At 33.3% G+C, this 27,758-nt stretch overlaps 1 protein-coding gene across 8 annotated transcripts in view; it reads left to right on the top strand.

Annotated features, from left to right (window-relative positions):
- Nfib (nuclear factor I B) overlaps positions 1-27,758 on the top strand; it is a 230,693-nt gene that overhangs the window by 167,891 nt on the left and 35,044 nt on the right. For all 8 annotated transcript variants that reach the window (XM_034636919.2, XM_027950588.3, XM_027950587.2 and 5 more), the window contains exons 6-8: positions 1,444-1,562; positions 21,548-21,682; positions 25,650-25,834. In XM_034636919.2, coding sequence (XP_034492810.1) covers positions 1,444-1,562; positions 21,548-21,682; positions 25,650-25,834 — 439 coding nt within the window. The remainder of the gene's footprint in view (positions 1-1,443; positions 1,563-21,547; positions 21,683-25,649; positions 25,835-27,758) is intronic.

The raw sequence follows: 27,758 nt of genomic DNA, 5'->3' as shown, positions 1-27,758 counted from the left end.
TAAGGAAGAAACTAAAGAAAGTATTTATTCTTGCTATGGTTGAGCATGCATAGAAATGACCATCTTTGATCATGTTAATACTCTGGGAGTTGTGAGTCAAATATTAATCACAAGTGTATCTACAAATAGACCCAGGCACACAGGCTTCAAAGGCTTGGGGACCTAGTATGGTGGGAGGAGTGTGGTCTTGGATGTCCCAGGGCCTTCTTTTGTGTCTGGCTAGTCCCATTAACTTGCTCTGGAAACTCACTGAATTTCTCACTGAATTTTAACAAATGTGTCTCCTCATTTGTTAAAAAAAAAAGTAGGATTGGCTTTTCTATAGAATTTTTGAGGTCATTGTGAGTTCTGAAACCCGGTGAGGTTACATTTATTATCACTGCATAAAGTTGATTCAGAAGGGTTTTTTTATTTTTTATTTTTAGTTTTTATCTGCATGGGCAAAAATAAGGAATTTTTTTTTAGTTAAAGAAAAACATTTATATTCATAGTCATAATTAACTGTTGGATAAGGTATTGGTAGGAGTTTTTGAAAGCAGTGTATCAAGCAATGTGACTCATATCATGAATAGTTTTAAAAATTTTGCTCTAGGTATTCATTGTTTTAAGTAATTAGGATGAATCATGTTTTCCTTATTAGGGTGTTTCATTCTGAAATGAAAGTATGCGTTTGGTTTGAATTTGGAAACACCTTTTTTATGTTAATCTAAACAATAAAGGATCAATAATGTCATATTTTAGAAAAAGTTAAAGATTAGTACATGAGATAGTGTATAATCAGTAAAGTACTATAAAATTTATTATGAATTATAGGGTTAATGCTAATAATTAATATTTAATAAGTATGTTATAAATGCCAGCCACTTAACTAAATGCTTTATAGTTAATAACTCATTTAATCTTCTCAGTCATCTCCCTTTGAAGCAGTTTTATTATTTCCATTTTACAGATGATTAAACTGAGTTTAGAAAGGTTAAGGAGCTTACTATTAAGAACTAATAAATGGTCAAGTCAAGACTTGAGGCTTCCAAGTTCCATTACCTTACCTGTGCATTAATATGATTTACATTGTCTATGGCAAGTGCTATGCAAATAAAATTATTAATATTGATGATCATTATAATAAGTGTCAAGTGCAATCTTAGTAACATGATATTAATATTGGCAGACAAGCCACGCTTAAGAGTTCAATTTTTATGACAGAAATTTCTTGGGGAAAAACATTTGAAAAGTAGATATAGGCAGAGATGGTGTGACAAGTGATACACAACCAGAAATGTTTGCTCTTCATGCCTTGAATACTCATCATTCTTTTAGAATGACTGGATTGCTTTGTGTTTATGGAAATCTCCATAGTAAGAGTCTTCTTAAGTCATTTATTTTTTAAATGTTGTACATCCTCCCCAAAATCCAATTAATGTGACTATTGTTATATTTTAACAGCAAAAGACCCAAAACTATATCCATAGATGAAAATATGGAACCAAGTCCTACAGGAGACTTTTACCCCTCTCCAAATTCACCAGCTGCTGGAAGTCGAACATGGCATGAAAGAGATCAAGGTGGGTGATTAGAGTTGCCTCCAGGGACATTAGAATAGAATGTTGGCTCCTTTCATAAGTTTCATCTAATAAAAATTATATCAGTAAACCAATATGGATTATATTCTCTTACTGAAATGATTTCAGTAAATTTATTTGTGATAATATACTAGCCAGATGTTATCAAAGTTACAAAAATCCCATTTTTTCCTATTTTATTAGACCTTTTTTCTGGACAAAGTGATCTCTGAGAACTCACAGTTAGGTGTGTGACTGATCATCTCTGACTACATTAGTTGGTTGGATTGCAACAGAACCTCAAGTGTTGATTCGATTAGAGTAGATGGCTTTTTTCTGTGGGGCATTTCCAGGAGGAGCCAAACTTTAAACACTTTGTAGGTGTCAGTACTGAAGGTTCTTGATTAAGGGAAGCCACAGTTCTTTGAGGAAATAAATATAGCATAAATAATAAATAAAAGTATAATGTAAGAAACTTTATGTCTGAGTCAGTGTAGTTATATTTTCTAGATAAAACTACAACCCAGTGCTAGGGCAACTTTAAGGAGAAATATAATTTTAAGTAAGAGGTGTTGTTTAGCTTTCTGGGGGTGAGACTTAGATTTTTTTCCCTTTTTAATGTCTATTGGATTGAATATAGTTCATTATAAATATCCACCCCTTTTCCCACAATTACAGGGAGATTATTAAGCATGGAAATAGACAAATGAGCTAGCTGCAGTTTTTGTTAGTGTTTATACATGTGTGCAAATAAGATTTTTATATTGGCACCATAAAGTGTATTTGAAAATTGCCTTTTAAGTCACATTCTGCCTTTAAATAAAAGAAACGTGCTCTTTATCAATGGCTTTCGACTCAAATTTGGGTGTGTATTTGTGGGGGTTGGAGAGGTATATGTTGAACAATCTTAGCAGACAAATAACGGTGGAGCTTGACATTTAAAGCTAAGGTCAGTTCCTTAAACTCAACTCCTGTTTTGCTGCTCAGAATTTTTATATTAAGTGACACAGTATTTTAAAAAATAGTGAAAAACCTCCACGGAGGAATTGGACTTTGAGTCTCTTGGGTCTTTTCAGCTCGTTGAAATTTAACTAGTAAAAAGTAGGGGCAGGCAAAAGCACAGCCAACTGCTGAGATGGGTAGGTAGGTTTGAGAATGGTTCTGTGTACCATGTGACTGGACATTGTGCATAGGAAAGGAAGTGATACATGACAGGGGTCATTTTGTAGAAGGACTTAAAGATCAGCCAGATCCAATCCTTTCGTTAGGTAGGAGACAACATCATCTTTATAAAACATAAATAGCATTATGTCACGCTTGCTTTGGATCCTTAGTGAGATCTCAGTTTTTAGGGGAAGATCAGAATTCCCTCCTTTGACTGACAGGCTTGGCCTCTGGCTGCAGCTGCAGCTCAGCAGGTGCCATTGGACTTTTCCTTCCTGTTTGCACCTGAGCCTGAGGCTTTGTTTAGATTTAGGAATGTAACACCCAGGACCTTCTTATAATCCTTGTCCTCTGGAATGCTCTTCTCCTGACTCTTGCTCTAACAAATTCTTTTCCATCCTTCAGAGACCAACTTACTCTAAGGAATTTCAAAATCAGGACTTCCTGTTTTGTCTCCTGTTTTAGTATCCTATCATTCCTTTATTGTTTTCAAAATGTATAATTTTGAAAACAATAAATAATATAATATAAACAGATTGTTTAAATCTGTTTACACTGCAAAGGCAATAGACTACTACTGCAGCTAGTATCTAACTCAAGACTTGGTGCATAGTAGGGGCACAATAAATATTTGTTGGATAAATGAACCATTAATAGATTGGAAAACCAGACTCCTTAGTGAAGTCAGGGAATAATAGAGACTTTTACCTGAGGTGTAGAACTGTGAGTAAAAACAAACTCCTCAACCCTTTATATTTTATTGCTTGTTTTACTGACATTGTCAGTTTATTCTAAACAAAGCTATATTTTCCTTGTCAAAAATTTGTTCTGGAAAGGTTCTGATGGTAATGATGATAACATTGTAAATGTGTGAGAATGTCTGTGTTGTTCAGTAATGTAGGTGTTTTTTTTATTATAGAGAGTGTCACTTTATAAGAATTGATTCCTCTTTCAGTCTATTCAATAAAGCCAATCTCAAATCATATTATAAAACATTTTTGAAAAGTAGAAGGGAAACTGTCATTCTTTTTCTTTGTAAAATCATTGCATTGTCTTGGTGATTTTCTATTGTCAAGATGACTAGAATTACTGGAGAAGTCTGTAAAGGCATATTATATTAAGGGTAAGGAAGAATGTTCCATTTTCAAGTGTGCTTAAAAAAACAAACAAACAAACAAACTCTTGTCACTTTAATTCTGAAGACCCCGAAGACTTTGTAATGTGCACAATAAGCCATTGTGGGTAGAAGACTTCAACTATAATGAAAAAATGAGGGCAGTACAGTACTATCTTTATAAATTTGCTAAGCCAAATGCAGTCCTTTTGTTCTTGGAAAATTGCCTTTTTAAAATTCACAAAATAAAATGCCTCATAGTTGCTCTTGTCCATCTTCAAATGTTCCTTAGACATACGTGTCTCTCATGAAGGGAATTGTTTAAAGCACAGGCTGAATACTACTCTGACACTTGTAATGGCTTTAATTTATCTTATACTTCTTTCTGTCATAAAACCCAGTACTAATTGGTACTCAATAACTACTTACTGGGTGATTGTAACATGGCTTGTTTTACGATTAGGAGAAACACTTAAATTTACTATTATTTCCTGGTTATATGCCTTATTCTGTTAGTGTTAACTTTGCATTGAAATCTATTCTTGCCATAACTCTTAGCAAAGCTGATTTTTTAAATAGGCAAATAAAAACAACAAAATTGTGGACAATATGTGGATTCTGTTTTCCCTTATAGTCTTAAACATCAGTATGAATCATTGAGATTTATTCCAAATAGGCAAAAATAAAGACTGTAATATGACCAAGTTAGTATACTTTATTTTAGAAAGAAATTAGGCATTTTTCAAAAATCTAAATTCATGTAATGAGATATGTTCATGTAATATTCAATAATTTAATGAAAAACTATTTTTTTAGTATGTTACAGTTAATTTTGTCTTTTCAAAACAAAAAAGTTATAGTTTTCTGATTATGACAGAATTATTATTTATAATTTTTCAAAAAAGACAAATACTTTTAAATTAAACAGTATTTAATGGTATTAAACATTGGTAGAAGAATATAAAATTTGCTTATTCTTCTAATGAATAGTGATAGAAATTAATTTGTCAGCATCTAAATTATGTAATATTTATATTTTTACTTAATGTTTTTTTATACATAGAGAAGGAAAGGACGAAGAAAATAATTCTGGGCTATAAGCAAAGAGTAACTGCTTCATTCTTAAGTTCTAAATTAGTTCTCCCTACTTAGTCTAAGACTAAGGTCTTAAACTTCTGACTGCCTCTATTTCTAATAAATTCCTTTTCATGTTTTTTTTCCTTCTTTCTTTCTCTTTTCCTCCTCTTTCTTTCTTCCTTTCTTGAGTTGGGGATCAAATCTAGCCTCCCACATACTAGGCAAGTGCTTTACCACTAAATATATCCATAGCCCTGAGCATTTTTTTATACTGTTTTCCATCATTTAAGATCTTAATGATCTTTATCAGAGAATTTTTTTATTTCATCAGTGATAGTATGCAGGTTGAGAATTTTTTTATTTTTTATTTAATTTTTAATTTTTTGTTAGAACTTTATGGTTATACATATGGTTGGTTTCATCCCAACAAACTCATACATGATTTCAGTTCATGATTCCCCCTTTTCCCTCTGCCTTTTCCTTCGAGTCCCCCTTCCCCTTCTTCTTCCTCTATTCCAATAGATTTCATTTTGCTTGTCTATTTATGTAATCTTATCCTTCCCTCCCCCTTTCCTTTATTTTGCTCTAACTTCTGCATATGAGAGAAAACATTCAATCTTTGAGTTTCTGAATTGGCTAATTTCACTTAGCATGATAGTCTTCATTTCCATCCATTTACTGGCAAATGCCTTAATTACATTTTTTTTTAAATAGCTAAGTAGAACTCCATTGTACATATATACCACAATTCTTAATCCATTCATCTATTGACAGACATCTGGGTTGATTCTGTAATTTCACTATTGTGAATTGTGCTACTATAAACATTGATGTGGCTGTGTAACTGTGATATGCTGATTTTAGATCTTTTAGAAAAATACCCAGGAATGGGATAGCTGGGTCATATGGTGGTTCCATCTCTAGTTTTTTTGAGAAATCTACAAACTGCTTTTCAGAGCAGTTGTACTAGTCTGGGGCCCTACCAACAATGTACAAGTGTTCCTTTCTCCCCACAACCTCATCAACATTTATTGTTGTTTGTAAATAATTTATTTTTTATAACACTTATTTATAAAATATTCCTTTTGAAATTTTATCTACATTAAGCTTTCTTGAATAAATTCAGAGACTTGATTCCTAGTTAATATACTTCTCTAGAAATCACTAGAGCAATTCTTGTAACTTTGGATATAAGAGGAAAAATGAGATAAGTCATGATTTTACTTCTAGTTCAAGTTATCTTCACGAGACCAAATCTAGTTGTATACCAATGCCCATTTATCATTTGCTTGAATGTTTGAAATATCATTTATCAAGGTCACTTTGCCATTGCCATTCTAATAGTCATTGATTCATCCAAGTCTGAATGTAACGCTCATAAAGCACTACTTAATAGACAGTGAGAAAAACATGATATGGTAAATATATTTGTAATATACAGTCATGGATTTCTAAATGGAATATGTAATAACTTCTCAGTCTGATGAGTATTAAAACAGCTTATGATCTTAGATAAAATGTAAATTCAAAAAGATTTTTCATGCAGTACAATTTTATTAATTTCTACACCTTTAGGATTTGAGATAATTTGGCTCAATTAACATTTATCAAGTGACTGTTATATGCCAGGAATTTTTATAGGCATTGAACACACAAATGAGATTAATTTTCCAGTCCTTGACCTGCTGAACAGAAAAAATAGTTTTGTACTATTTATGAAAAAAAGAACTTCACAGAAAATAAATAATATAAACCAGATCGCAAAGTGACTATATTCATGCTTTAGAACTAACTTACTTTTAAGCACTATAAGAGGTAAATCTTTATAATATGTCAGTTAATTGACACCTTGGAACAAAACTGGTACTACTTGCTGTATTGGTGTGTAATTACAATTTTAAGAGTAGTTTAAAAAAATTAAATTGACTCTAAAATAAGTTATATTTATGCATTGAGTTCTGGTTGTTGTAGGTACTAGAAAATAAAAAGGCTAATATAAAAAAAATTTTTTTTGAAGTTCTGTTATCTAAGTACTCTTGGCAAGTTTTTCTGAAATTTTAATATATTTGCAAGTGTGGAGATTTATGATAATTTTATAAACATTCTCATTAGTAATGCAGTCTTTTTACTAAATTTCAATTTGCATTTTATAGAATTTTATAAGGTAATTTTAGATATCAGATGAGTTAAAACAAAGGGCTCAAAGGAACCCTGGATGCTAGTGAGTGATAATGCCAATTTATTATCATAAGCTCAATCAAAAAATAAATAACAGTAAATAAGTGTGTGGTAACATCCTAACAGAACTGCTAGCAGACACCAGCATCACTTATTGTGAGTTTAAGAATGTTTCTAGATAAGCAAGATAGAAGAGTGGTCAACTAAGTTTAGAAAATTCGGTTTTAATATTTAAGCTTTTGTCATTCATGAATGAAAATGTCAAATATTTAACACATTACTGTGGGCTGTGGTTATCTAGGAGTGACTGCTGAACAAGCATGTTTATTAAGTTTGTGATTTCAGAACCTTTTATTTCTGTGGAAGAATCTACAGGCAACACAAGGTTGAGACTTTGGGGAACAGTGCTCAAGCCCAAACTCCCAACTGATAAATGACACAACTTTGAGGTTTCTCCGGAGCTATGGGAGCAGAACATGTTAAGTAGCTTTCCCAGAGATTACGTGACTGCTGCCTGGGAGCCACTAGCATTCTGGGGAGTCCTAGAGAATAGCAAGGCAACAGTAACCTTGGTGGAAGGACTTTTTAACCTGCCTTTGTGCAGCAGATCAAACACCAATTCCTTACATTCCTAGAGTTCAGATCACAGGATTAAGTAGCAAATGTCCAAATATCAAATTTTTGAGCAAGAGAAAAAACAGAGATACAAGTTCTTTTGGGGGATAAATGTGGAGAAGAGCTCGTATGAGTTTAATGTATAAGCATAATTTTTAAGATTTCCACTTGAGCTTTTTATTATGAAAAACATCAGAACTTGAGAACTACAAGTGAATTTCCATGTATTTCATGACATTGGAAAACAAACTTCAGGGATTCTTCCACTGGGGTGTATATTATTCTCTTCAGCTACACTGCTAAAGTTAAAAAAAATCACATGAACATCTTTGAAACAGAAGGAAAACATTAAATTGTTGGTGAAGACTTTCATCAGAATCTCTTATGTTGCCTGCTAATCAACAAATATCTGTCCTCATTTCATGTGATCTGATTCTGGGCGGGGCTAACTCGTGTATATGTTTGAAGGCTCTACGCTGATTAATATGGAAAAGTTGTACTCACTCATATTTCTGTTCTCTGGAGCCTTAATAATTTGAAAATACAGCATTTTGTAGAAAAACCAAAATAGCAAATTAGTTTGAAATAATAATAACTTTCTTTGTAATACTGGGTCTCTGGACTGATGGAATGCAGATTAAAATAGGAACATCAGAAACACATGGGAGACTGTCACAGTGTGCCATACAAAGTTCAGTGGCATAATAAAAGGTTTTTATTTCAAATCCTTTCACACATTGATTTCATGTGTAAGCTTATTTTGCAGTAGTTTGGAAAGCAGGTGTCTTTTTAGTTTTAGACTATCAATATTATATATAATAGTGAAACATAATTCAGACTCCTTATTTTACAGCTAGGCAATCCAAGGATCAGAAAGACTGACTTGTCCAGTGTCTAGGTAACTAATTGCAGAGCCTAGATCTTCTTTTTTTTTTAAATCAAATATTTTCTGTCATACTACAGTCTCCCTAGAGAATCATTAAGTAAACTTACTTATGTGGGGAGACGTGGACTAGCAGAATTTTACCACCACTTCACAAGTCTCAGAAAATGGACAGTTTTCCTTAAAAGCTTCAAGATGAACTCTGAATTGTAGAACTAGAATGGGAGAACTGAAGTGAATTTTTCATTTTCAGAGTTCTGAAAGAATTGCCAAAACAAAAATCTCAAGATGGTATATGTATACATACACACACACACACACACACACACACAGGTATATATGTATATATACATATATATTACACTGTATTACTATTAGGATTATTTATATATAAATATATATTTATATGAATATATATGATTATATATTTATATATATTTTGACTGCTTCAATATATAAATATATATAATCAGTTTTGAAGTTAAAGAATTGCATGTATGAATGCTTTTCATAGACAAATGTGGAGAAGAGCTAATATAAAATGAATGGCTAAGCACTATTTTTAAAAGTTTTTGCTTTGGAAAGTAGAGAAAAATGTAAAGTGCAGAACATTGTACCTCACCCAGCTTCAACTATTAACAATATTTTACTAATCTTATTCATTTTCTATCTTCCAGTTTTTAAAAACTATTTTTAAGTATATTATGCCATTTGCATATGAATATTTCTAAGGGTTCTCACCCTAACAAAGAAATTTTTTACATACAGAACCATTTTCAATTTAAAAAACAATAATAGTTCCTTAATATAACCCCATATAATTTCTAATTCCCCAGTCTATCTTGAAGGTTGTTCTTTTGAATGAGAATTCCAATTTAGTCTATCTATTTAAACTTTCAGCCTGTTTACCCTATACTAGCTACCCTCTCGCTTTTCCTATATCATTAATTCGTTGAAGAAACCACATAAATTTAATAATGTGTTCAGAAAGTACATGTAAATAAGGCAAGCCAGATCCTGTTGCTATTTGTGGCTACCATTTATTGAACATTTACTCTCAGGTGATTAGCTAAGTAATATATTTACATATATTTTTTCTTTTAAAACCTGTTAAAAACTCCATTTTACAACTTATTAAACTGATCATTACCCATGCTGATAATGCTTAGAATTTTCCCATGTGTAAGATAACAGTGTTAGATTCTAAAGTCCCTTTGTGTTCCAACATTTTAGATTTTTAAATCAATTGCAGTCAAGGAATTTGATAATTTTCAATAATCCCTAGTCCAAAAACCAAGAACTTTTTGAACACCAACATGATGCTACAAGTTCAAAATTTCACGCCTGACCTCATGTTTTGGGCTATAGTCTAAATGCATGCACACTAAAAATGTAGTATAAAACTACCTTCAGGCTATGGATAAGGCATATGTGAAACTTACACCTATCCCCAAAGACATCTCATTATGGGGGCTCCTATGTCCAAGATATCTCATTATGTATATGCAAATATTCCAAACCTTGAAAAAGACACTCTGAAAGCTAAAACAATTCTTATTCCAAGCATTTTGTTTAAGGGATACCCATCCTCTCCTCAACTGAGCTTTCATTAACATGAAACTTTTTGAAAATTCAGAAGATTTTCCATTTCTTAAATTACCTTTTAAATGTTTATTTTAAATACTCTCATTGAATAACAAAATAATGGGGCTGTTTATGTACTTGGAGGCATGTTTTGCCTTATACCCAAGGAATGTACATTTCTCAAAAATACATGTCCTGTCCTGCACTGTTCTGTTACAAAAAATGATTGATAGAGATTGAATTATTATAACAGAACCTTGTTATGGGATCAGTGTCTCCTACTTTGAAAACAAATGACTCAGCCAGATGGCAACATTTATTTTTCTCTAAATGACTACGGACGTAGCAATAGGAGACCATTATCCTGTGACAATATTCTATTTCATTGACATTATCTCACAAATGTAATTGGTCCATTACTAAATAGAGGTTTTGTTACTGATCAATTTCACGTTATTTCTAAAACCATTAAGATAATAAATATACCATCGTAGTAATTTCATTGACAGGATGTTCTTTTTTTTCATCATTTACATTTGTTGGAGGAAAAATATAGATTTAGGTTGAGCTTAAACACTATGATTTATGTTAGTTTTCATACTTTTCCATTAAGAGAAACAGAACATTGTGCAGAGTAATCCTATTTGCATTGAGCTGCTAAACTGACAAACTTCAAATTTTCATGATTTTTTCTGCCTTGCTAAATCACATCAAATCATAATTGTTCCCAATTAGTTTACTACCTTAGTTTAATGATTTTCTTTTTTTTTAAAATAAGTTCTAGATTATTTCTAGGACCTTCCTGTAAACCCACTGAAGTAACACATCAGTTAAATCAACCCTGTTAGTAGTGTGGGCAACAACAGCCTTAGTGCAACAGAAGCCTGGAGATGTCTGGTAGCATGAATGTTTCTAAATGCATGGCTTTTTCCCAAATGTTCTCCTCTAAAAACTCATCTGTAATCTTGTTAAATTAGAACTCTTCCAGTATCTTTCTGACTTTTACAGTTAAGGTTACGGTATTGATTTTATTTTATAGTCCATGGCTCTCAGATGCTTAACACTAATAAGCCTCCATAGCTAAGAGGTTTTCCCAAGAGGCAGGGCGAATAGCAGCTATTTACCTATACTGATGTTTAATAAGTGACTAAAATATACTCCCAATCCTGTGTAATTGTTTGGTGTTTTTTTTCCCCTTTTAAATTACATTTACTGACATTACTCAAGGCACTTTATCATTGTCTGTTAAAATGAAATTGCTAACGGATAAAGGCATTTTGAAGTTTGTTTTTTTGTGTGTGGTGCTAGAGAAGCTGTTTCATTTGTTTAGTATTTGTTTTTTAGCACTGTTCTTTATTACTCAAAGGATTTTTTTTAACTGTCTCAGAAAGGTGTTCGTGAGCATCAAAGGGGTTTGAGCTTTAACTTTGTATTGGGTGTAGGTGTAGCCTGGAGACCTTTTTTATAGAGATGTGATAAAAAAAGAGACTTGTAGTAACGTGCTACTCAACTGTGCTGGGGTTAAAACATACAGTAAGAAAGAGACTTAAGCCATCACAAAATGTTTCAAGTTGCTGAATAATACAATAATATGCTCAAGTTAATTAAGATTAAATAACTCAATGTTTAAAGTAAGAATCCATTTATTTTACACAAAGACTACCATACTTTCTCCTTTAAAAAGAACTGATTTCGTTTTTTTTAAAAATGTTGAGAATTCTAATTGAAGATGACATCTTATCTCCTCTTAACGTAGCTTGCCATTTTTCCTAGAGTTATTTTAGAATGTGATAAATGTAAATATATATATATATATATATATATATATATATATATATATATATATATATATGGAGCTACTTTCTTAACATGGCAGCTAATTATTTTTTGAATCATCTGGCATCACCATCAAACTACTGTAGTGGGATTAAGTCCATATGTCTTGTCATAACATTCAGAGCTTTTTGTTAACTTGGAGTGTGTGGGAAGGACTTATTCACATTTGCCACACAATCACAGAATTTTACATCTAAAAGAGTCCTTCGAAACAGATATTCAGATATTCTTGTTTCCTCACTCTGTTTTCAATAAGACATTGCTTTGTGTTTAGCCAGCTAAATTGCAAAAGTTACTTTTAAGCATTTCTTCTTACCTCTTTGCAGCACAAGGTACTTTTCTCGAATTTTGTAATGTTGGACACATACCAAGATCCAGTATTGTCAACCCAATATTGGGAATTATTTATAATATTCTGTAGTGCTACAGGCAGTATTTTTATCCCCCAAAATATGTATTTTATAATTCATTTTAATAAACACAATGGTTGTTTGTGGGGAATTTGGAAAATTCATCTAATATAAATAAGAAAAAAATTACTTATAATTCCACCATGTAGACATAACTCCTCTTCATATTTGACTGTATTAACTCCTATTAATATGAAACCCTATTAGGTGAAAGTCTGTTTTTCTCTCTCTGCATTTTCTACGTGTTCTATTTTGATTCCTATAATTTTGCACTAAATTGGGTTTATGATATATGCTATTATAATTTATTTTTTCTTTCACTTACAGTATAATGGCACTTTATCATATCATTCAATTTCTACTTTATAATGACTGTGCAATATGCCATCTTTGGCTATACTGTAAGTTTTTAAATGTCTACTTCACTCATGGATTTTTAAAGTACTTCCTGAGTTTTTTATATTATAAAGATACAGTGAACACCATTGCACAGAAATCTTTGTGCCTAATCTGATTAGTTCATTCCTGTCTATTCCTTTTTCATCAAGTAGAATCTTGATGAAATTTTGTTAAAGAATGAATTTATTCCTACTGTAGAATTACTGAGTTAAATCTTATGTCCATTGCTAAGGCTTTTGATGAATATTCCCACTAGCAGTGCATGAATGACTTAACTCCCCCATCATATGAACAATAATTACATGTAGCACATGGCTCTATGAGAAATTTTGAAGCATGTGCTCCAAACTGTATTTATAGAACAGTTTCTGGGCCTTGGGACTCCATCATTGCACCTCTTTCTTGTCATTTATATTCCATTTAAGCCATCAGGGATCATACCATGTCTTCTCTCTCCATGTGCCTGGCTAGCTCCATTATACTGAGAAGGAAATGGAGAAATCAAATTAGTACCTAGGGGATAGTGCAGAGCTTTCAAATAAAGGCATAAGTGACTTGGTTTCTCTTTCCATTCTTCCTCCTCCAGGGTACACTCCCCAACATCAGCCCTTTACCTATGGGTGAAACTCACTAAAGTTAGGATCACTGTCAATCTCCACAGGGAAATTGGTAGAAATATAAATACATCAAAGCTGTGAGCTGAGATCTGAAGTATCAGGCAAGCAAAGCAAGAAAGTCTCTGCCTCAATGTAGCCATGATAATTGTAATATTTCACATAACATTTATACCAGTGTAAATAACCTGTAACTTTCCTCTCCTCAACACTATCTACCTCGAGGCAAAAACAGGAAAGGAAATCATGGTCTCTTTTGGCATTGTATTGGCAGAGTATCTGCTCTGCCTTCTCCTTGTCCTCTGGGCATACAGCCCAAGCTGTTTCCTTGCCTCAAGATTGACTTTGGATTTGTGACCCAAAGCAAAAGACCAGACTTCAGCTCCAAAACTCATCCTATACACTTGATTTGGTGGCTTCCCATTTACTTTAAATGACTATTATTTTATGAAGATAGTTCATCTTTTTATATTGTCTTCCAGCTTCCACTCAACATTTTAATGGGAAACAGAGTGCCCCAGTTTAGCTAAAGCTCATTTTCACTTTTAGTACTGTGCATAGCATGGACAGTTTGAATGGAGTATTGAAAGTGTTGACTACCTTTGCCTTCATCCAACAATGAATTTGGTCTCTGAAGAGATTCTCAATTTTCAGAGATTTTGTAGAACCATAAAACTCTTTAAAAACCTATAAAAGTCTGAAACCTTTAAAAGCTCCCAAAAAGTTTCAAAGCTAAATGTTCCCACATATATGCTTTCCTCCTCTGGTCTGTGTCATATTCTCTTCTCTATCATACCATAAGGTCAAAATTAACAAAAGTTTCCCTGAGGCAGGAGGATCGCAAGTTCAAAGCCAGCCTCAGCAACTTAGGGAGGTTCTAAGCAACTTAGTGAGACCCTGTTTCTAAATAAAATATAAAAAGGGCTGGGGATGGGGCTCACTAAAGTTAGTGATTAAGTGACCCTGGGTTCAATTCCCAGTACCCCCCCCACCAAAAAAAAGTTGCCCAACTATTTCTATTACACCTTGATTTGTCTTCTGAAAAATCAAAAGCGGGGCAGAGACTGGTGGTAGTGATCTTGCAAAATGTTCTGTAGCTTGATAATGTGAAAAACAGATATTTTAAATAACCATGATAGATTATTATTTTTTTTTTAAACACTATTTATTTATTTATTTATTTTTTAATATTTATTTTTTAATTATTGGTGGACACAACATCTTTGTTTGTACGTGGTGCTGAGGTTCGAACCCGGGCCGCACGCATGCCAGGCGAGCGCGCTACCGCTTGAGCCACATCCCCAGCCATAAAGGAGTACCAGTCCCAACGAGCCAGCCAGGACCATGATAGATTATTAAGCACTGAGCAATGAAACATAACTTAAAGATAAATACTCATACATAAGAGAAACCAGCCAATGTTGACTTGTATTTATATGGCCCGTTTAAAGTTGTGTTTAAGTATGGCATGTAAATAAAGAAAATAACTTAGGAAAATTTAAAAGAATGGGACATTTAAAACACTTTGAGACATTTTACTTCTTTGTTAACTAGATAGGAATATGTTTGTCTAAATCATAAGACTGGCAAGATTGTTAATATATTTTAATTTAGTATTATGGTATGCTAAAAATAATAGCTTCCAGAGATTCATGAATTTGTGTATGCTTTTACATAATTAATTTGAAGCAATTATAAATCATAAGAAGAATAGGAATTATTTTAGAAGGAAAATAATATGTTTTCTGTGTAGGCTCTAGAAAATCTGATTTGTAACCTTAATCTATTCAAACATATTGGAAAAGCTAACATATTGCTCCACTATATGTGAAAAAGGAGCAGGTGTCCCAGACAGGCAGGTGTTAAGGTGGCTGTTTGAGCTTGCCCCAGATCACTAGTTGACTTCAGTGAAGTTCTACTAACAGGTGGCTAACTGATTGGAGTGCCATGTGACATTTATCCCGGGAGCGACTTGGATGACAGGCTGCTACAGACTGAGGAAGGGGTCTTCGCTTTGATGAAGAAATTGCCAAAACTCATGTCTCATTAGTGTTTCCTAAGGTTCTTTGGAAGTGAACAACAGTTTAATTAAGGGCTGACGTAAACACGTTTCTGCACACTTTCCCTGCAGCATTTTATCACATTAGAATTGATCAAAATTGTTGCCTTGGGCTGACTTGAACAGATATACATCTGGAGCGCCATTTGTGCAAGCTGCCGATGAGTGGAGTACATACGCTGTGTTTCACTGCAGCTCTCTTCTTTTGTAGATGAAATTACCTTGTTGGGAGATGAGTTGATCTAACTCTTTATTTGCTTAAGCCTTTATCTCTTTGAAGTGATGCTGTGAAATGAATGACACATCAGGGCTTAGGATGTATATATGTTACAGTGCCAAAAAAATCATAGCATAGCTAGTAACAATCATATGATAACTTGGTTTTGCAAAATACTTATTTAAAGATAAGCTTAAGTCTAGATGAACCAAGTTTTATTAGTAGCTTATTTGAATTTTTTCTTGTTTGGTGATCTTTTATTCTATACTTCACTATATAGTTGTTTTAACAGTCATAGTTAATTGTCCAATTATAAATCTAAGCACAGTTGTGGATGCTGAAAAATAGCATCATTAATGTGAATCTCTTAAAAAATATTAGCCTCTCTAATCTTCTGCCATTAAAAGTCCTTTCTGCAGTCTACTTATAACAATTACATTTATTTAATGAACTTTCATCTTTAATGTCTACCTTCTTTCCTGACTATAAGCCTTACCAGAACAGGGTCCAAGTCATCTTGCTTACCCACTTGACCCTTATGCATAGCTATAGTTCCTCTCCCTTTTTGGACACTTGGTGGTTGACTTTGATTTCTTTTTTCACTTTACATCCACTACTTCTCATCTGGAGCTTTTTATTCATGAAACATGTGTTTTAAGTTACACTGGCTGTAGTTGCTTTGTCTTCCTATACCATTAGGTATCACTTCACTATATAGCTTCTTGCATGTGTGAGAGATTATAAAATATGCTACCTAGAACTAGGGCCTGTTTTACCTCTTCCTTTTTTTTTTTCAATCCTAGATTATTTTTTAAAAAAGTTTTCCAAGTAGCATTATCTTCTAGTTTCCACAACTTTTTGTGTTTTTGTTAAAGTCATCTTCCATAGAAGGTAATCAGTTAGCTTTTTTTTTTTTGGTATGGTGAAATGAATCCAGGGACACTTAACCACTGAGCTGCATCCCCTATCCTTTTATTTTTTATTTGGAGACAGGGCCTAAGTTTTTTAGGGCCTTGATAAATTGCTGAGGCTGGCTTTGAACTTGTGATCCTCCTTCCTCAGTCTCCCAAGTCACTGGGATTACAAGCATGCACCACTATGCCTAGCTGTTAGTCAGCCTTTTTGAAAAGAGTACATACAAAGGATGGAACAAGTAAAAAATAATAATAATGCAAAATCACCCAGCAATTTAAGAATTAAACACAAGGTCATTAAAGAAATCTAGACCTCAACCTTTCCTGGAAGGCGTTACTTAAGAAGAAAATAACTTTGTTCAGTGGATTAAACTGTTCTCTAGGCTGAATAAGAGTAGAAAGATATAATTTTCTAACCTAAAGGAAGGTCACAGGCAAGGAAGGACAGAGCACATTCTTCCTGCCAGTCAAAAGGACTTTATGGTAAATTAGCTTAGCTAAAGATTAAATAAAATAAATCAACAAGGAAAAAGTTATACTAAAATGTGGCACCATGGCAGATCTTAATATGAGAAAGATACTATTTGAGGAATATAGTTTCAACTACTGTTTTGATAATAGGCCATGATGAGGAAAGCCTGATAAAGACTAGAAAGAAAATTTTTTTATTTAACCCTGTACAAGGGGAGAGGCCTAGTGAAACTTACAAGAACAGTGAAGAAACAAGTTTGGGGAAAGTTTTACCATTCTGAAACCACTGCACTTAGACATCATTTCTTTCTAAATAGAATTTAAAATTCTTTCCTTCTTATCAGCCATCAGCAATTTCTGCCTTCTTCCTACTAACAGAAATATCAGCTCATTCTTTTCTTACCATCTTGCTTCTCTCTTCAGCTTCCTTATCTTATGTATTATTCAACTTATGCATTATTATGTATGTATTATCATTCAACTTATTATATATTTATGCATTATTCAGCTGTATTATTGAGCTTATTTTCACTTTAATCTTTTTATGTATTATTCTTCCTGCTTGAGGGACAGCAGATTGTGCAAAGCATGGCATTTGTTTTTCTTCACAGAAAGGTCACTGAAAATCATTTCTTCTATATATTTATTCCTCAAATTTTTTTTCTGTAGCATAGGAGTGCATTAAAAATAGAAATAATATAATTTTTCAGGTGGGAAGTCCATTAGATGCAGACATTTAAAACAAAATTAGAATCAAAACAGTACTAGTTTGGTTCATGGTTAAAATGTAGTGGCTAGCAACTCTACCCTTGCTGCCCCCACATAATTGACCTTTTATCCTCTCTTCAGTCCAGAGAGTTGTTTTGCTCTTTGAGAGGGGATTCACTTTTGTGTCTCTGTAAGTACTCAGCATAGTGCCTTTTACATGCTGCGTAGCAGTATTTCTTTATTGATTAATGGGCCCAGAATTAACTTCATTTAACGTGAAAACAAAGGCAATGGAGCCCACATTCTGGTTCACCATTCTTTACCTGTTTCTAAAGCACAGCTTTTTAGTTTGACCAATGGACCTTCCCATTTTTATTTTTACTATTCTAAGTTACTTTGGCTGTTTAAGAAAAGAGACAGTTTGTGGGCCCTTTTTCTTTTGTGAACTGTGAATGTTATTCTATTTGTGCTGTGCTGGTCTTCTGTGTGTTCTGAACATGAGGGTATTCCAATTGTCAGGTAGATGCCTAAAAGAGGACCAGTAAAAATAAATAGAAACATAACAAGTACCCTATAAAGCCAACTGTATCATTTTAGTCAAGAAAAATTTTAAATTTTATTAATTAAAAATTACATAGATGCCTATATGCTTGAACTTCTGTATAAACATCTTTGATTTATGTGCCCTTTACACAAAGGAACTACTAGGAAGTTGTCTGGGTTTAATGAACATTCATATAGTGGCAGTAGCTGGAATTGCCTTAATTCAGAAATAATATAACTAAAAGAAAAGAAATGAGATAACTACAATGACACTGTTTTACTTCCCAAGCTCGGATTGCATTTAATGGTCTACTGTGCTATACTATTTATATTATGGAGTTTTTACAAACTAATTTATACAGTTTTATTTTATTTGAAATTTATATTTAAGCACAGGTAAGCATAAGGATGTCAACAATAAGCTATAATAATAAGTTCTTTTCCTAAGAGTTAATTTCAACTTAAATATTTAGAATGCAAACTTTTGGTTTCTATAAGGAGTGAAATGGAGTTTCTTAAACCTCCAACAGTCTACATATCTATGGTTTAACTTCTAGTAGGCAAAACCTGTATTTGTGTTATTGCTTCTTAAAATCAAAGAGCTTTTAAGTAAAATTTTATTATTATTATTATTATTATTAGTAGTAGTAGTAGTAGTAGTAGTAGTAGTATTTTGGTACCAGGGATTGAACTCAGGGGCACTCAACCACTGAACCACATCCCCAGCCCCATTTTGTATTTTATTAGAGACAGGATCTCACTGAGTTGCTTAGTGCCTCACTTTTGCTGAGGCTGACTTTGAACTTGAAATCTTCCTATCTCGGCCTTCCAAGCCACTGGAATTATAGGTGTGCACCACTGTGCCCACTTTAAGGTTTTTTTTTTTTTTTTTTTTTTTTTTTAGCATTTTGAAAACTTAGCTGAAGTGAACTTCCTTTTTATATTTTTTAAACCTTGGTTTAATTTTTTTCATATTTGTAGTGGCATTAATTGCTATGATTTCATGAACAATTTCTTTCTTTTGTTTTTCTTTTTGAGAAAGATATAAGGAAAAAGTTATTTGACTCATCAAAGTCCCAATAGGTTAATGAAAGCCAGTTAGTAACAAATTGTAGCTTACATCTACAAGCACACCTGTCACTTTTTGTGGACTGTGACATCTACTGTCTTCAGAAGCATAACCTTTCTGTAATTACAAGCATGAAGAAAACACATATCTAACTCTATTGGATGTCTTTCCTAGAATTTAGATAATTTTTCAAATGGTAAAATCATAGTTATGACTAGTTTCTCATTTCAATAGCACTATGAGATCTTTTTCTCATTAAAAAAATCCTAATTGAAATACTAATTGTATGTATTTTTATGTGCCATACAGTTTTGATTTTTTTCTTCTTCTAATAAAGATTTCTTACTATTTAGTGGTGATATCTGGGATTTGCTTCAAGTAATGAAGGTGGTTGAAGCATAGAATGGAGTAAAGATAACATAAGATTGGCTTTGAGTTGCTAATTGCTGAAGTTGGATGATAGAAACATGAGAATCCATTATTATCCTATGTACTTGTGTGTGTATTTAAAAATTTTATAATAAAATACAAATCTTATAGTTCATATTATTGTTAGGACATTTTACTACAAATTTATAAACCTGAGTAAAAGTCAGCATTACTCAAGATGTTAAACTCAGGGTCATCTCTCCTGCTAATGAGAGGTTCTTGCTGAATTCCCTTTTCCAACTAACTGCATGATGCAATCTTGTAGTCACCTGAGATGGTGACCTTCCACATCAGTTATTCATTTAACTGACTTAATTCTGTTTAATTATTGATTGCATTACCTCTATCCCCACTCTTTTTTTCAATCTCTTATGATCTATCTTTTGGCAGTGTTAAATATCTAGAGAATGAATGAAGGAAGCCCTGAATACTTCTATCACAGCACATTGTACACTGTGTTGTAATTCAGTTTTACTTCCATTTATCCCCTTACTGGATTTTAAGCTTTGTAGAAGCTGAAAGTAAATCCAATTTACCATTGTGTCCCTAGCAACTGTGCAGTGTCTGGTATAAATTAGGCCTTCTATAGTATTTATGGAAGGCATGTATTAATAATATATCTTCTTTTTAATGGGCCTCCATGTCTTCTGGGTCTATTGTGGATAATCCATCCTCCATGTAGTTTCTGGAGGGATTGCTCTCAACTGTAATTGTGATCATATTTTGCCCATCCGTAGCATTTCCCTCATCAGGGTAAGCTCTCAGAGAGGCAGTACAGGAAGTACAGCAAACACACTGTCCTTTGTTGTGTGGTCTTGTCTGTCACTTGCTCCCCTTCATCACTCTGTTTCCCTCTCCATAGACTGTTTGGGCTACTTATATATTTCATACCTCCCTTTTTGGGAACATTTCCTCTCTGTTGATGTCATCTCCATTTTGAAAATGGCACCATTGGGGAATGCCTCTTTCAGCGGGGGGGGGGGGGGGGGGGGGGGCTGAGGTGATTATGTGAGGTGATCATGGTCCCTGAACAGAGACGGGGGCTGCAGCAGCAAATGCCATCATGTCCCTGCTGATCGCTATTTCCTTATCATTTTCCTTTTCACTGACAGGGAGCATCCTAGGGCAGGAATTCTTTGTATTTTTCTTAACATCTGCACATTATCTTGCAAATAGGTGAACCCAAAATGTATTTGTAGAGTGAGAAAATTAAGAATTATTTTATTTTTGCTAATCAAGTGAATGAGTTTTCATAAAATGTTAGAAATGAGTTTTCATAAAATGCACGATATATTTACCAGCACACCCAAAGGTTGTTTTTCACTCCACACCAAGTTGTCCTTGATTTGTTTTCATGGTGTAGCTGGTCAACACCTGAATCATATAACTCAAAGAACAAAATGTGAGGTAAAAAAGACTCTTATGTGAACCAAGGGGCTAACAGAAACGTACTTAGATTTTCAGAACTTCAAGGTTTCTTTAGTAAAGGAATGATTCTGATCATAATTCCAATAAAAACTTTGGTTATTTTCTGTTGATAATGTTTCTGACCGATATTTTAGAGCTCTAACCTTCAGTATAGATTTTGTAAGAGCCAAAGCACGAAAGTAAAGCTTTGAAAACATGAAATCTGTTGTTATGTTGAGGTGAACCTTGTCAATTAGGAAGGTCATGCAGCTTGAATTTTTCCCTCCTGTTTTCCAGATATGTCTTCTCCAACTACTATGAAGAAACCTGAAAAGCCATTGTTCAGCTCTACATCTCCGCAGGATTCTTCCCCAAGATTGAGCACTTTCCCCCAGCACCACCATCCCGGAATACCTGGAGTTGCACACAGTGGTGAGGACTCCCAGTCCTAGAAGAGAAGCCATCCTTTGTTCGCAGGGCTCCCACCCTTAGGGATGGAGCCAAAGGTTCATAGTTATAGCTACAGTGACCATGTTTTATTAATCCAAAGGGGAAGGTCATGATCCCATAAACTGGCTCTTCTTATCAATTTGTTAGAAAATATTATCACAGTTATGCAACTTAATAATATCTATATATGTACTTTTTCCTTCCATTTGCCTTTATTGGAAAGCTTATGATCATAAGGACTTAGAAAAGTAGAATACATAGTTATTTTTACTAATTTCAGGATCGGTCCTAATTTTATATATTCTACTAAGAGAAAGTTGGATTTTTAGCTATAATTGCTTAGTTTAGAGTTGTTCCAAAGACATTAAGATACATAGACACTATTTCCTATACACAAATGATTATTTACTTTTTGGAAGTGAAACTAATCAGAAAATGAAAGAGGTACTGTTCTATGACAACTATTTAGGGCTAGTACACTTGATATTATGTCTAATATCTTAATCTAAATGAGAGAAGGTATTCAATATTTCATGTTTATATTTTAACTAGCAATTGATAATGTCTTTTTTCACAAATTAAAAATGATATATAATCAGTAATCAATACTGTATGCTTTCTACATAATTACTCTTAAGTCCTAGGGATGAGGAGATTAAAAGTTTTAGTATAACTGTAAAGTTTTATGTGTAGATATGTATATATATGTATAGATATAGACAAAGGTATATAGATATGTATTTTTAGTGACACTCTTTAGTTTACAGTTAGGCAATTTTTTATCCTTCATATGTTTTTAAAAATCTTTACTCTATGATGTAGCATCTGCTCAAATAAAGTACTTAGGTTTAGTTTGTCAGTGTATTTTGATATTTATTGTTGCTAAACTTAAAAAATGGACTTTGTTGTTATTGATAAGGAAGTTAAGAAGTTGAGAGAGGAAATATACCAATTTAATGTGGTATAAGATTTTTTACATTTATTGTTTAGACTACTGACATAAGTGAAAAAAATCAGTAACTATTTCATAGAAATAATTGAAATATATGTTAAAAAGTATGTTCAGCTAAATTAAATTAGAAGTCATATCATCTATGTAGTGTGGCACCTGATTAAAAATTCATACTGGAAAAAATTGAACAACTTTTATAGGTAAAGACAGTTGAGAGAGCTAGAATAAGCCTTCCACCTTAGTCCTTCACCAAATATTTACTAAATATCAAATTTTAGAGTCTATAAGCACCTTGGTAACAAAAGATGGTTTCTGTCCTAAAGAGCTCATGATGTAGTGAGAAGAGAGGGAATGATATCACTGGCTGGGCATCTAATCTGAACCGGAGCCGACACTTGGAGGAAGTTTAGATACCTGGAAAAAAAAAATATTCTGAACTAAGTGTCAAAGGTGAAGGAACAGCCAGCCTTGGAGGAGGTTTCAGGCAGAGGTCACAGCATGCAGCAATGTACCAGAGGTCATTGCAGGAAGGAACTCCGTATAGCCAACTTCCTTCATGCAGCTGGAGATGAGACCAAAGACTGGCTTCTAAAGCACATGAGAACCATATGCACTGTGACATTATTGGGGCTTTATTCTGGAGGCAATAGGAAGGCAGAGATTTTTAGATATTTCTTAGAAGTTATACAACTGTAATGGCATTTTTAAAAAGTCATTCTATGGAACTGTAGGGCATGTACTGAAAGGAGCAAGACTGGAGGAAGGAAGACAATTAGAAAGACCTTGCACTAAAATAGGCTATGTGTGTGCACATGCACATACACACTCATACATATACAGACATCCATATATATCACCCATATGTATATATGCTTTCAAAATTAAGGAACGTATTTTTGCCTTGTGTTTTTTGTTTTGTTTTGGTTTTTACCTTTTTTTTTAAAGGACTAGAGTGACTTTTATTGATATCAGGTAGACATTTTTACCTGCTATTTAAAGCATGACATGCTACTCAGTTATATCAGGCCAGCACAGGCCAGATTGTTCAGAGATGTGAATTCAAATGTGATTTATACCACTTCAGTTGCAAAGGGACCTCTGTCAGAACTACTATGTCCACATTGATCCCTAAACCCAGAGGACCCAAGATGGAACTGTGTATATATCTTTCAAGGGTTTGTGTACAGATGTGAGCAAAGACCATAGTTGAATTGACTAAGAATAAGAGCACTTAGATACCAATTAAAAAGGTGTCCAATTTTATGTAGAGGTTTGTATTTCTTTAGATAGAATTTCAGATGGGCATATTTTCTTTTTCTTTTTGGTACCTGGGATTGAACCCAGGGGCGCTTAACCTTCAAGCCACATTCCCGGCCCTTTTTTATATTTTATTTAGAGGCAGGGCCTCGCTAAGTTGCTGAGGCTGGGCTTTGAATTCACAATCCTCCTGCCTCAGCTTCCCGAGCCACTGGGATTACAGGTGTCCATCACCATGCCCCACCCAAAGGGCATATTTCTTAAATAAAGTAATACTTCAATAAGGAATTTTGTTTTTAAAAGATATACAGTTATTTTCTGAAATGCATCTCTTTGATGGAGGATGCTCAAATTTCAGTGCATGAAAAGATTACATGGTGCCTCACCCCTGCTGGTCTTTATCTAGGGTTTCTGTGGGTAGGCCCAATAATCTGCATTGTAAAAACAGTCCAGAGGATTCTAAGACACAGTGCCCTGGATATTCAGGGAGCAAAGTTGTGACCATAAAATTAATGATTCTTCTGTAATATATATTCTTAATTTCTTGTATATTTTGAAAGTTTTCTTCGTTGAACATAAGCAACATCCTTTAAATTGTTGCCTTCCATCGCCCCCCATATTTACAAAGTTGAAGATAATCATTCCAGAGGATTTTCATTTATAGGTCATGGAAAGAATTTATTTTTTCATATTATTTGCTAAGTTATTTCATAAAACATTAAATATTCATTATGTGTAATTTCCTATAATTTAGATCAAAATATTAAATAGAAATATACATTTAATCTTTACTCCTACATGTATTAGTTGGTTCTCTTAATTTATAACATAATTATTTTCTTCAACCTTATAAAGATAATGATCATAAGTTATATTTTACCCATCTTTCAAACTTAATATTAAATTAAAAATTAGACAATTATTTATGATCATACTAATATTTAAAAGTTATATTAAAATTAAACATTATACATATTACATATGTTTTGTATAATAGTTGCCTCTATAAAGATATAAAATACATGGTTTGTGGATAATGTAATACCTACCTCTATTGACATTCAAATTCACATTTCTGTGGGTTTTATTCTTGGTCTTACCTTAATATTTTTAAAGCTACACCCAGTAAAAGAGTAGAAGAAAAATAGTTGCAGAATAAAGCTCTGTTGGTTTTGAAAGGAATATCTTCATAGAAGAAAGAGTTGCCAGGTCTTGTGTTTTAATGCTCAAAAATATTTATACAATGACCAGATAATTATTATTCATGACAGGCAACTTTCTGAACAACTGTAAGCTAGAATGTATGGGAAAATAGTTTATTTGAAATTGATTAGTAGACAATTTGTGGGTCTCCTGCCCTATAATTAATGCTTTGACTTGGTCTGGACTTAGGAAGACAAAGACTTTATAATCAAAGAATGTGTTTTTGATGGGAAATAACTGCTCAAAGAAATGTTTTATCCAGTATTGGCATACCTTATAAAAGCAAAACTTCTTTTTTAAAAACATTCTCGGATGTAGAAAGCAAGATCATTTTTTCCCTTGGGTGTGGTTTTGTCTCTGTGTCCCTACCTGGATTATCATTGAGAATATAAGTAGAAGAGTAATTTATTTTAGAAGAACTTGATTAAATTGTGGTAGGAAAACCAATGATAGTTTTACAACATCTTTATAGAATCTGGACGAAATAATAAGGAAATCGGCTCTGACAGTGAATCTTTCCTTTTCTGTGTTGTGCAGTCATCTCAACTCGAACTCCACCTCCACCCTCACCGCTGCCATTTCCAACACAAGCTATCCTTCCTCCAGCCCCATCAAGCTACTTTTCTCATCCAACAATCAGATATCCTCCCCACCTGAATCCTCAGGATACTCTGAAGAACTATGTACCTTCTTATGACCCATCCAGTCCACAAACCAGCCAGGTAAAAATAAGAGAAAATAAGACTAGAACTTAAGGGAAATGGGACAGGTGTAACTCTAAGACACGGAGGTTTGTCAGACAGTATGTCTGGCAGAACATCAAGCCTTGCAACCCATCTTCAAGAAATTTCTTGGTGACCCATTAAGTTTTTATTTAAAGGTGGTTAAATGACAGGTAGGAAGTGTATTGCCCCAAAGGGGTGCATTTGTGAAGAAGTTTTTGATTTGATGTTCTTGGATTTTTATTGACTGAAGAGAAAGTTTATGCAGAGTGTTCATTGCCAAAAAGCTCCAAACTGGAGTTCACACCTAAAATACCGGGTTTGACATAGTGACAAAAATGCTTATTTCATGTAGGACCAAGGTATGTGCTAAAATAAACACACACAAAAGAACTTACTGGTGTATTTATAGGCCTGTTATTAGGTATTAAAATAAGCTTTGGTAATGTAAACATTTTCAGTGTTTGATGACTACTTGAATATCCTTTGCAGTGACATGACTTACATTTAATAATAAGTGGCATTACTAGAGGTATCTTTTTTTTTTTTAATAAACATGGTATGGTAGTTTTAGGCAATTCATTGTATTAAGTGTAGTAATTCATGTGCATTTCCTACTCCCAAGTCACTTTATAAGGATTTGCTAGAAGAGGATTTTTCACAATCAAGTAGACAGTCTTTGTGCCAAAGCTGGGTCTATTGATAATTGTAATATCCAAAATCTGCAATATAATTTTGATCTTATAGTATAGTATTTGGCTTTGCTGCTTTACCTCTAAGACTCCTGTCTACTTTTTATTATTCCTATTTATGCTTTGGGGAATTTTTACAACATTCTATCATTACTGCTGCTAAATTACTAAAATTAGAGTAAATAATATGTGCATATCAATCATAATTAGCAAAGGTCAGGAAAAAACTCTTTGGTCTTAATTTGTTAAGATGAAGCAAAATGGTCCTTTCTGAATGTTTTATTTTGAATGACAGTGCATCCAGTACCTTTGAGTTACTTAGAAAGTTACCTTTGCTTTTAGTACCACTGACTAATATGTTAAACTAAGTGTTGAATTTTCACATTAAACTTATCATTTGTATTTTAGGAGAAAATGTTCAAATGGTGTAATAACTGCAGTACTAATGACAACTAAGTAAAAGAGTGGGATCTTAGTATTATCAGTTGAGAAATGAAATTTGCTGTCAGAACATGGATTCAAAAATCCTAGTTTCATAGAGCATTTTGCTAGACTCAGCTGGGAACAGTGCACACAAGGTCTGATTTTAATTTGTGTAGAATTTCCATGAATAACAAAGTCTAATTAAGACATCCATTAAAAGTCCTTAACGTTAATTCAGTGTGGAAAATCTTAGAGTTCCATTGGATTTTTTTTTAACTGATGTCTTAATTAGGCACTGTTAGGGGAAAAATTATGCAAATTAAAATCAGGCCCTTAGTGTTACGCATTTCTTTAATTATTCAGTGCTTGTTTTACGTATATTTTAAATTCTTTATAAGTTAAGAGGGCATATTAGGTGATAATCTGCCTATATTGTTCTCAGCTTTTCTTTATGTTTTCAAGGTAAAAATCCAGCTTCTAAGAGAAGCATCTTACTCTCATCTCAATTAAAAGACAAAAACCAAAAAATCCCTCTCAGGATTTTGTATAATAGGAGCAATGTATTAAGTAGGATAATCCTTTTCTAATGCTGTTCAGCTTCATCTTCAGATAAGACACCTCTCTTTTTATATCTGCACTATGAAAGTTCATCTATTAGCAGCCTTGAAAGATGGAAGCTTTCTATCTTAGCTTCACCTGTTTAGACTAGTAGAAGACTAAAGAGAAGTAACCCTCCCCATTCTTCTAACCACGAGTTTCAGAAAAAAAAAAAAAAAATGTCTGTATTAGCTTGAGAATTTTTTCTTTGT

The sequence above is a fragment of the Marmota flaviventris genome, chromosome 13 (assembly GCF_047511675.1).
Source record: "Marmota flaviventris isolate mMarFla1 chromosome 13, mMarFla1.hap1, whole genome shotgun sequence".
Taxonomy (NCBI): Eukaryota; Metazoa; Chordata; class Mammalia; order Rodentia; family Sciuridae; genus Marmota; species Marmota flaviventris.
The sequence above is the reverse complement of the archived record's forward strand: the minus strand, read 5'-3'. Positions and strand labels throughout refer to the sequence as shown.